Raw genomic sequence first — 12,348 nt, forward strand, 5'->3', positions numbered from 1 at the left:
CACTGGGGGATAGCAAAGGGGGCACTTTCTCACTGCACATCTCAGGTGATGTGACCCCAGCCACCAAGAAGCACATGCATGAGCACACATAAGTGTAAGCACACGTAAGTGTGAACACACAAGAGATGTGATTTTAGGATCTGTGCTTTGCAAAGACTATCACACAGTAGGCACTCAATACTGCAAAGGTCTGACGAATATATTAATGGCAAAGTGAAGATCTCCTTGAGGTAGGAGCAAAGCAGAGAACAGACTCCTGTAAGGAATGTGCACCATTACTGTGGAAACCAAATCAGCTCCTGTGAGGTTGGAGCGAACCTTCTTTCCTGAGAACCAGAGGCCCACAGGCAGAGCAGCCAACAGGAAGCCAGGATCTTCAGGGGGAGAAAGGGCACCCCTGCCTCCTGGAATGCAAAGGCCTGGTTCTCCACCTCCTGGCACCATACTAACCGTTCCGAGGGACTCCATTTCTTCCACTTTCAATCTAAAGGAATGAAAGCTGCAATCTCTTACATTTCCTTCCATAAAAACATCCGTTTGTTAAATCTAACCCTGTAGCTAAAAATGCCAAGTTTTCTCCTAGTTGCCTATAATAGATGGTAAGACAAGCCAAGGATTTCTATTTTGAGCCTGAAAGTATCTCCTTAGACAAGCAGAGGGATCTGGTCCAGATGGAGGAGCAGGACCCAGTCCTAGTGGACAGAACAGAGAGATGACACATTCGGATGTCCACTGTCAAGCTAGGAGACCTCTCTGTCTTCAGGGACACCTCAAAGCTCAGTGAGAGGAGGAAAATTCCGTTTTCTCTACTCTGGCCACGACTGCCATACTGGTTTGCCAACTCCCTTTGTATTTTCTTTTTCAATACAAAGTAATCTTGCCAGTGCTCAGTCCCTTTTGTTAAAAATCTATTTCCCTCTTTCAGGGAATGTATTTCTCTAACTTTTCCAACCAGGTCAACAACACTGAAATGACAGGATAGAGTGTATAGTTTTTTCTTGTTTTGGTACTGGGGATCAAACTCGGGTCCTTGTGCTTGTGAAGCAGGTGGCGAAACCACTGAGCTAAATCCCTGGCCCTAGAGTGTATAGTTTTATAAGCAGTAACAGTAAGTTCATCTTGACTCATTTGTATAGTGGTTTTGTCATCAGTGGGAGTTTGCAAGATGGGTGACAGAGGGGAACAAGTGTACAGGGAATCAATTAAGCAAGTGAAATATAGTTAAGGAGGTCCCTCTTCTTTTATAAGGAACTTGGTAGTCACTGGTGAGTCCTCAAGGAGTTTGAGAATATAAATCCCAACCCTGATCTCTCATGAGGGCGGCAGCAAGACCATCTAGCCAGACACGAAAGTTTGTGCGGAAGAGCCATGCTGGCAGCTAAGTTGAGAAATGCTCACTCCAAAAGAGACACATTTGGGCCAGTCATGCAGCTCAGTGCACCAAGCCTGTCTGTCAAGCACAAGGTCTTGAGTTCAATCCCCGGTATGGAGAGAGAGAGAGGCACGTTTGGGGTACTGGTAAACTTGTCTGACAACTACATGAAAAGTAAAGAACCTTACCTACTTTGGAAGACTATGTTACATCAAATATCATGTTGGGGGCCGGGGATTTAGCTCAGTGGTACCGTGCCTGCCTGGCAAGTACAATGTCCTGAGTTCGATCCCCAGTACCAAAAAAAATCAAGTTGGAAAGAACTGACATACTGACAATATTAAGTGTCCCTACCCACAAACATGGAGCATCTTCTATTTGTTTATCTGAATTATTTAATCATTACATGCTTTCAATGATCATAAGTGACTCTTCCATTACTATGAACAAAGCAGAGGTATGGATTTAACCCTCTCTCCCGACAGAAGCAAGAAGAGAAAGAGACACCTATTTGTCTTCAATCAGTTTAACTTTTTCTTTACATCAAATCCTCAACTGAATTTTAGCCCTTCAGTGGTTTGATGTACGATTTTTCACAATGGGGTTAAGATACCTAAGGCATTTTTCACAAAAGTTACACACCAAATAATATGCATGGCTCAGCAATCAGAAGTATGAGGACAGCCAGGTGTGGGCCTGTGTGTGCACCAGATGGAAGGAGCCTACTGTACCACCTGGCACCCTTCCCACCCCCTTGGTCCAACCGAGATCCTTGGAGACCAGTATTAGTGGTTCACTGTAAAGCTCCTGAGAACATTCCTCCAAGGCTTCTTTTGAAGGCTGAGGTTGCCTTCTTAGGCTCATGCGCAGCTGCCAAATGAGTCAACTTCAAGCACTAGTTCAGGATGGTAAGATGAAGGTACCACTCAGGAAAGCAGTTTCTAGTCAGGAAAGAGTTCTGACTTCCACATTAGAAGAGTCTACAGATGCCTAAGCTCAAATAATGTGCATCTTAAAAAAGGATTTCAGAAGCACATTCACATGTATCTCAAAGTAGGAGAAGGCATTTTCTTTTTTATAAGATTAAATTTGAGATGAGATTTTTTTTCCCCTGGCTCTGGTTTTTAATAAACACACTCTGATTTTCATAAACACACTCCTGCTGCCACGCACATCTTCTGAAAAACAAATACAGGAATAAGCGTCCCCAGTAGTGGTGGCTGACAAGCTGTGCTTAAGGTAAAGGTCAAACAGATGTGGGAAGTGACCGAGCACACTTGACGAAATGCCACATGGCCTAATCTGCTTTCAAGACTAATGGGAAAATGTCTGTATGCAGCACTTGTCACAGGACCCAAGCTGTTGGGCTCATTGTCATTTATGTTCAGGAAGGGAGTTATTTCTCAACTAGATCACCGTGACAGGATGGATTAAGAATTACAATACTTTCAATGATCTTCATTAGTGGGAAACAAAGATAAACTGAAACATACAAGTAAATGGGTCCCACTCCCAAGATGGGAGTTCATTTATATATACAAATGTTCTAAAATCCAAAGAAGTCTGAGATCCAAAATATTTCTGGTCCCAAACATTTTGGATAAGAGATTTTCAACCTCCGTAAGGGAGTGGATTTGACTCAAGTGCATTTGAAAACTTGCCTCCTTCTATACAGAAGAAATAACAGCATAATCAGGAACCTCTTGTACAGATACTGATGATTCTTTGAACTGGTTAGGGTTGCCATTTCCTCTGCTAGTCCAAGTGTTTGTGCTAGCCTGAGTCTCTATAAACTGTCCTGAAGTAAAGCTTTGTACTGTACCTGCCTCTGGGAGGTCTGAGTCTCCTTTGAGACACTATCTCATTTTATTAGTTCCATGGGGGGCTCATCGTGTTGTGTTTTCCCCAGAAATCACTGTTAACACCAGCCTGTGTTTTTCTTGAGCTTGTGGTGGTTAATGGAACTGGAAAAAGTGAGTCAATGGATATGAACCATGTATAGGAAGCTGGGACTGGAGGAACAGCAGGCCCTGTGCTTGAAATCACACATACTGGGTTTGATTATTCACAGGGGAAGGACAGCTTCATAGTGACAGATATTGAAACCTTCTATTTACAAAGCGCTACATAGTTTGCATAGCACTCGCTTTCCATCGGTTTCAATTCAGACAGTGACCCAAATTTAGGTGAAAAGATCATAACACAAAGACAGGCGAGGCATCTTGCTCAGGGGACAAATCACCTGAGACGTCCTTCTCTACCTCCCTCTCACTCCCCTTCCTGCAACCTCTGGTCTCTGCAGCCCCATGCTCTTCTCCCCATAGCACTGCCAAGTATCTGCAACTTTTTGTTTCTTTATGTGATTTATTTATAAATGTCTCCTCCTCCAGTGTACATCCTGTGAGAGCAGGTCCCAGGCTGTTTTGTCACTTGGCTGATCGCACTGCCTAGAACATCTCCTGCTCAGTGCATGTACTTGGCAGATAGTTGGTGCTCTGCAGTATGAACAGGCACTAGAACTAGAACCTCTGGTGCCAGTGCTCTTTCCACCATGGATCTGGGATGGAAAAGAACATTCAGAAGAGAATGGCTGTCTTGTTGCCAAACACCTTGTGTGGTTAAAGAAGCAAAGACAGTGCCAACCACCCACAGGCCAGTGCCAAAGACCCAGAAAGGCACTGAGCTCTTCTCTTCTGTGATAATCTATGAAGGCAAATAATTCTCAGAAACCTAGAAAAGAGGAGCAATACATAGCCTCCCAGTCCATTATGTGTCTCTCCTTTATCTTCTAGCAATGACGAAAGCTCAAGGGTAAGGTCACAGAAAGAAAGAATCGTAAGTGACAGGTGACAGAAGCTCTCTCCCCTGGACTATTGTCTCCTGTCTTGGAGCCAAAGTTCAAATAGTCTGGCAGTTTCTCAAAAGATTAAACATGGAGTTACCATGTGATGTTTTTCAGTCCACTTCTAGGTATCTTCCCAAGAAAAATGAAAATGTCTGTCCACAGAAAGACTTGTACACAAATGTTTATTTATAACAGCCGAAGAGTCTAAACAACTCAAATATCCATCATCTGATGAGCAGACAACTAAAATGTGGTATACCCATGTAATGAACATTACCCAGCAGCAAAAGGAAATGGAGCATTAGCGCGTGCTACAACACGAGTGAACTGCATATTGAAAATGTTATGCTAAGTGAAAGAGGTGAGTCATGAAACACCACATCTGACCTGACTACATTTATACAAAATGTTCTAGAATAGGCAAATCCTTAGGAGTGGAAAGTAGATTTCTCTCTACCTAGAGATGGAAGAATGTCTGACAAAGAATACAGAGTTGCTTTTGGAGTGAGGAACATGTTCTGAATCTAGACGGCAACAGTAGTTGCCCAACTCTGTGTACAGTGTACTTAGTAATAATCATTTAATTGTAGACTTTAAATGGGTAGATTTGAGTTACATCTCAATAAGGCTATCTTAAAAATAAAAACAAAAATAAAAATGGAAGCATTGGCCAAATCCTTCTGCAGGCTACAAAGAAGCTCCTGCATTTCCCTCCTAGCAGGGACGAGCAGCTCTGCCTTGCAACACCTCAGGTGCTATGGAGGGGATCCTGACCCCTGACTCTATGTTGGCTGGCCATCATCTCCCTTTTCATCTTTGTGCATTCCACAGGCTTCTGCTGAGCACCTACTGTTTGTCAGGAGCAACAGCAGCAGACAAGCACCTGCAGATAAAGAAGGAGCCATCTGTACCATCAAAAGAGCTACACCACTCTGGGGGAATCACTCATTCAACTGCAGGGCAGGAAACAGTCCAAGGAGAGTCCTCAATGGCGTTCTGTTGTGGGTTGTGGGCAGAAAAGAATTTTCTCTGTCTGGGTGGACTGCTGTCCAAACTGCTGAAAAGCACACACAGATCTGGTATGCATATCTCAAAGGCAGGGTGGAGCAGAAAGTGCAGAGGGACAGCCCCAGGAGTCACCAACGGGAAGTTGCCAGACACAAAATCCCTGGAGCAAGAAATGGTGCCAGTGTTAGCTATACAGTCCGTCTGGCAGTACCCTGGGTGTTTCCATTGTATGCATTTGTTTTGAAATAAAAATGAAGCAGGAGAGGAGGGATTGAACACAAGTTGTTACTCAGCATTTGCAGGGTGTTTAATGTTTGCAAAGCTCTCCTGCCCTCACTTAATCCTGAGCTGCCTGAAATAAAAAAGGAATTCGAGATTCCAGCCAAGAACTCTTAAGTGCTTAGCAGATACAAGAACCTAACCCTGGGCCTCTAGGCAGGCACTATTTTAAAATTAATGCCATAATACTAACACTATTAAAAAGTACAACCCAATATAATAATCATTCTGCAAAGCTGTCATGCCATTTGGTGGTTACTGACCTCAGCAAGCCCAAGAAGTGGGCTCCTGTTCACAGTCTCCTGATTCACATGGGTCATATGGCCACATTTAAAGAACCAGCCCTGGTGTCCCTCTCTGAGATGAAAGCATTCTACGGTTGACGCAGCAAGCAATTAGCAAGAAAACTGGCTTCTTGCAGGCAGGACCTACAGCTCCTGGATCATCATGTGAAGATGCATTCAGATTGATAAAGTTAACAGTTTTCATACAACCGTCAAATGGGCCAGCACTTCCCATACACCTACGATGTGTGCACTGCAATATACTAGAAGTACTGTGAAGTTAGGACTTTTTGCACTGAAGTTCAGGGTATCTGACATGGATACGTTTGAATGCCTGTGTTTACATTTAGTACATCTTGAGAATCCCTAATCCCAAAATCCAAAATCTGAAATGCTCCAAAAGTTGAAACTTCATGAGAAAAGTTTTGAACATATTGTATAAAAATTACCCCCAGGCTAGATACAAAAGCTTGTATCAGAAATAAACAATTCTGTGTCCAGAGATGGGTCCTATCCCCCAAGATATCTCATGTATATGCCGATGTTCCAAAGTATTTTTTTTTTTTTAAATAAGGTCTGAAATCCAAAGAGACATGCACTTGTGGGTCCAATTCAGTTCAGTGACCACATTAGTTTGGGTCCATGGAAATGCTGCGTTTGGAAACGTGCACTGGCCAGCTGTGGGAGCACTTGGTTCAGTAGTGAGCATACTTACAATTACAATTTGCATATGGGAAGGAACTGAAGGAGGGGTAGGTGGGAAGGGAAAGGAGATCAATATAAAAAAGGGGGGATTGTGAAGTGCTATGTACATTTACCAAGTCCCTACAAGGAATGTGCTCATCATGTACCACAAACATGTATTAAAATATATATATGAGGGGACCAAGAGGTGGAGGGAGGAAGAGGGGGTTAAAAAGGAAATGAGAAATGTCATGTGCATGTACCAACTCCCCAAGATGAATGTCATCGTAATGTACTAGACATATACCAATAAAGTTGTTTAAAATTACTGTTAATATATGTCCTATGAGGACAAAGTGGGTTTATTTACCTATCACAAAAAATATTCTATGTCACATAAAAATGAAAACAGAATCTTAAGAATGTATTTCAAATGAAGAGAAATAAAAAATTAAATTAAATTTTTAAAAGTGTAATGCATTCTAAAGAGAATATCCATTTTATTTCAGGTCACCATCAATACTCCATTCTTCCCTGCCACATGCCATAGGATAATTAGGAAAGTTTGGCAAAACAACACACAACCTAATGAATGTAGCAATGAAGAATTACCAGAAGATTTGCAGAAGGCCCAAACCCAAAAGGACAGCACACTATTTGTGACTACTGTATTCTTCTTGGGGGACCTGATGATGTGAGAAAGGATGTTTCAGTGTCATGGAGCAGCATTTCTGACTGCCTTTGTGAGACCAGGAGAACAGAAATTAGAGACCTGGCCCTGCCAATGAGCTGGCTGTAATTTCAGACAAAATAGAGTCAAGCATTATGAAGATGAAGACAATGATCAAAGGTTTAATAAGGAGGAATTAAAAACTAAAACTGTATAACCCAACCATTCTAAAATGGTAGGCACCTAAAAACAGCTCTTAAAATATATAAAGCAAGATGCAAAAGAGCAGGAGTCATAGTGGGAGATTTAACACACTTCTCTCAGGGACAGAAATAAGTTGGCAAATTTGAAAAAGGATCACAAAATTAAAATTCAAATGTTCTATGTAGAGTAGTACTCCATTATGGATAAATACCCCATTTTCTTTATCCATTCATCTGCTGATGGACATACTGATTGCTCCCAAGCTTTAGCTATTATAAGCTGTACTGCTATAAACATGGGTATGCATGTATCCATGTCATATGATGTCTTTAACCCTTTGGGGAAGACACCTAGAAGGGGAATAGCTGGGTTAAATGGACTTTCTAGTTTTAGCTCTTAGAGGAATCTCCACATTGGTTTCCACAGTGGTCGTACTAGTTTACAGGAGTCCTGGGTAGGAAAATGGATGCACCTTGAGACTGTTATGTTAACTGAAATAAATCAGACACATGTGCTTCAATATCGCGTGATTTCTTGTTACATGAGAAACCAAAAATATAAATACATTAAAGAACAGAATAAAAGACAGATAACAGTAAGCAAGAGCAAGGAGATAGATCTTTTTTTTTTTTTTTTTTTGGTACCAGGGATCGAACTCCGGTCCTTGCACTTGCACAGCAGGTGGCAAAACCACTGAGCTGAATCCCGGCCCAAGATAGATCTTTTGTAAAACCGAAGGGGACAGGGGGCCAGGGATTTAGCTCAGTGGTTCCAGTGTCTACCTCGCAAGCGCAAGGTCACAAGTTCGATCCCCGGCACCAAAAAAAAAAAAAAGCGAAGGGGACAAAAAGATGGAGGGTGGGGGGACAGGAGGGGAAGGAGATGGAAAAAGAATTAAGCTGTGTTACGTCCATGTACCAACGCCCGATTAGAAGTAAAACCATTACATACTGCAAACATGTAGCAATACAAATTGAAATTAAAAGGAATATAAATGGTAGGTAGATGTTCACTGTAAAATTATTTCAGCTTCTCGAGATGTTTGAAATTTTTCATAATAAAACGTTGGGAAAATAATTATTCTTCATATCTTCAAAGAAGTAAACAAGGATGACAGAAAGCAAATGTCCTATGTAGAACTCTGTACTCAGCGATCCTCAAATGTATGTTCTTTCTTAGCTCATGTTCAAGAGTTACAGAAATGGAACACATGCTTTTTATTTGCACAAAGGGGAAATCTGTGTCCAAGGAAAGCACCTAGCGCATTCTTCTGCTTCCTTGATGAAGAGGTCTGACTGTGGATTCCATACCCAAAGGAGTCCCAAAGAGAGAAAGAAGTTGCCACAAGTCCCTTGGTGATGTAGAAACAATACTTGGCCAGGCCTGAGACGACAAGGATGAAGACCCCACAGAGCCTCCCCCGTCCACTCCTGCCTCTAAGTATTATCATTACAGGGAGTTGTGCAGAAGGGAAAGGATAACGCAAAACCCTGGCCTTCCACCAAAAAAGAAAGGGAGGCAGCAGTCAAAGCAACCAAGTGGGTGATTTAGATTTTTTTCCGGGCAAACTTTAATTCCTTTCCTCCTGGATTCCTGTCTCCTCCTCCTGCATCATTCTTCCCTGGCATCGGCACCTTCATGGGAGTCTAGATGAAAACTTTGTCACTCCATCATCACAAGCATCTACATGAGAGTCAGATCTTGCAAGCGCAGTGCCTGCTCCGACAAGCTGCATCTATGAGAAAAGTCTGCCTGGCCTCCCACCTTGTTCTTGTCCCAACTTCCACAGGAAATAACCAGGCCTTGAAGGTTGTTCTTTGCTTCAACCCTCAACTTCAGTGGCCTTTATGAGCTTCTGCTGCTGTTGGAGCTGGCATTAGAGATGTGGACACACGGAAAGAGCCTTTTCTTAGAGTTTAGCGAACCAGAGTTGAAGCTAAAAGCCTGAGGTGCAGGGTGCAGACAGGACCTGTGCTTTGCTGACGAACAGTCCTAAGTGCAGTCCTACTGACCAGTAACAATTTAACCGCAACCACCCCCAAGCCTGACCTAATTAGAGGAAATATTCAAGCAGTACTTTCTGGTGTAGGTCTGACCTCATTTTCTGAAAGAATCTCAGTAACAGTACCAACTCTCTCCCGCAACCTGGCAACATTCAGCGCTGAATAGAAAGAAACCCAACGTTTCCTTCCAGCTACTGCCAGCCCAATGTGCCCAGTGTCTTCTCGAGACCCAGCTCTGTCACTGACCCTTCTGCATCCAGAGGGTAGGGGACAAAAACAGCATCCTTCCCACACCCACAGGCCTCAACTGAGCATGTCTGCACTCCCAGCAGAGTGTTTTGAAATCACTCTCAGTACATACTACATCACCTGCGTCCTTCCTGGATTTTTACGAGCACAGCTTCAGGAAGTAAAGCATGCTGATGTTTACTCTAAGTGCCTTATTAATAAGTAACCTCTGCTGCTTTTTCTTTGCCCCTGTCTGGCGGAGGGGCAGCCACACTTACCCTCATACATCTCCAGGATGTGAACCGTGTCACCAATCTGCAAGGAGAGCTCCACATCTTGAGAAGCATTGTAGTTATAGATCACTGGAAATGAGGAAGAAAGGGTGAAGTTAGAATGCACATGACTTCATGGCATATTCGGGGGGTACTGAATGATTTATTCAACAAACAACCGTCTATGAAGTGATTTCCTGTGAATCACCCATGGTGAAGCAGAGTGGAACCACATTCCCTCCATCCAACAAATACCGACTGGTTGCCTACTATGCACCACATATGATACTAGAGACTGCCGAGAGAGTGACAAAAACACAGAGGCATGATCCTTGTTCCCAGAGAACTTAACAGTCTGAGGGAGGAAAGAAAGATCTTAAATATATAATCACAGAAATAACTTTAATTACAACTAGGATAAGCATTATGAAAGAAAAACCCAGTTCACTAATCCTATAATCTCTAGGACACGAGGGAGCCATCTATTGGTTTCCCTGACACAGAATTTAGTGGCCAAAAGGCTACAGGAGCGTGCCATCTACCCTTTAGGAACAGACTAATACAGGGGACAGGTCAGGGATGACACCCTGCCCCCACGCCAAACACCCCGGGGAGCGGGGCTGCCCCAGCACGTCTGATAAAGGCAACCTCAGCCTCTACGGTCCTTCGGACTGCAATGCCTGGCCCAGGTTGTTCAAAACAGCAGAGCAACTCACAGCCAACAATGAAGGTGCCAAGCCAACATTGAGGCAGGCTAGCGCTTTGCATAGACATTTAGCCAAAAATTTTGTGTGACTAATAAGCACAAGAAAGATATACAACATTATTAGTCACCAAGGAAATGCAAATTAAAGCCACAATCAGATACTACTTCACACCCACAAGAAGAAAGGCTGCAATTTTTTTAAAAAGCAGTCATTTGGCAAGAATGTGGAGAAATCAGAACTATCAGATTGACAAGTACGCAAAATGACAGCCCCTTTGGAAACCGGTTTGGGGGCTGCTTAAACATAAATTTACCACACAACCCAGCAAATCTACTTCTAGGTATCTGCAAAGAGAAATGAAACCATGTGTCTACAAAAAAACCTTATCTGAATGCTCAGAGCTGTTGTAGGATTAAAAAAAAAAAGCAAACCCTGCCAAAAGATACCCACACATCAGATCTCTGGAAGCTGTGTTTCATCTTATATGGCACAAGAGGTGGATAAGAATCTGAGAGCTAGGGCCAGGGATGTAGCTCAGCAGCGCTGCGGGTGCCCGGCAAGCACAAGGTCCTGAGTTTGATCCCTGGTACGGGGAGGAGGGCAAAATCTGAGAGGAGCATATATATATATATATATGTATATATGCTGCACTATGGATGAACTTCAAAACCAATGTGCTACATGAAAGAAGCTAGAAGCAAAAGACCATGTATTTTATGATTCAATTCATTTAAAATGTTCAGTGTTCTATTACAGTATAGATTTTTTTTTTTGTACTGGGGATCGAACTCAGGACCTTGTGCTTGTGAGGCAGGCGGTGGAACCACTGAGCTAAATCCCCGGCCCTATTACAGTATAGATTATTGGTTGCCTAGAGTTGGAGATGAGAGCAGTGAGCAAGCTTGCCATTCAGCAGCTCTTTGGGGAAATGGAAACGGCCCCAAACTGGGGTATAGCAATCATCACACAGCTCTGTAAATTTATTAAAAGTCACTGAATCATATACTTAAAATATATGGATTTTATGGTAGGTACACTATGCATCAGTGAAGCTGTATTTTATTTTAAAGCAGATCTTGCCTTCACTGTACTGATGAGCATTCTGGATCCTTCCATGGAAAAAGCTCTAAAGACGCTTCCCATCTCTGCAGCCCCAGAGAGCACGAGGAGGCCCGCTCATTCTATGTGCCTATCCCAGAGGAGCCAGCCCTACTCATCATGAGTGGAGAACGGGGTCCCTGTCACTGCCAGAGGTGGCAGCTTCCTGCTTCTCTGAGCTTAACCACAATCTGCGAGTGGGAGCGAGCGCACCTCCAGCCACCTCTTAAGGTCACCCAAAGAGTGTTCTTCTGCAGTCTTGGCAAGAAGGTTGGAAAAATGATGCTGGAACTTATTTACTATGGAGCTTTTGAACGAGCCTGTGAATTCAGAACAGAGAACGGCTGGCAAGGGAAGTTGGGAGAAACCGCACAGAGCTCAGGGGTTTGGGCTGTCAGGCCTGTTCATGGGTTAACAGGCTGCAGCTGCTGGTCTTCCTTCCACTCCAGTTCAACTCCTTCAACTGCTAGTTGAGTCAAATGCTCTGTCCACCAAATACATGGCAAGTTTTCTACAGAAAATAGAGACTTCACATCCTTGACACTCCCCCGAACCCTTACTCACTAACATCCACTGAAATGGTTCCTTCCACTAGGCCCTGCAGATGGAAATAGGAAGTACTGGGGTCAGTGTGTCACAGTGCGTTGTGTAATGGCCAGCTTCGGCTGTTCCTGCTTCTCAGTCACTAGCAGAG

General features: G+C 43.3%; 1 protein-coding gene across 2 annotated transcripts in view; it reads right to left on the reverse strand.

Moving 5' to 3' along the window:
* Dock5 (dedicator of cytokinesis 5) overlaps positions 1-12,348 on the reverse strand; it is a 185,591-nt gene that overhangs the window by 132,611 nt on the left and 40,632 nt on the right. For both annotated transcript variants that reach the window (XM_004848358.3, XM_087216792.1), the window contains exon 2: positions 9,856-9,939. In XM_004848358.3, the coding sequence (XP_004848415.2) occupies positions 9,856-9,939 (84 nt within the window). The remainder of the gene's footprint in view (positions 1-9,855; positions 9,940-12,348) is intronic.

This window comes from Heterocephalus glaber, unplaced genomic scaffold (genome assembly GCF_053883595.1).
Source record: "Heterocephalus glaber isolate CG9 unplaced genomic scaffold, H.glaber_assembly_v1.0 deba00001460, whole genome shotgun sequence".
Taxonomy (NCBI): domain Eukaryota; kingdom Metazoa; phylum Chordata; class Mammalia; order Rodentia; family Bathyergidae; genus Heterocephalus; species Heterocephalus glaber.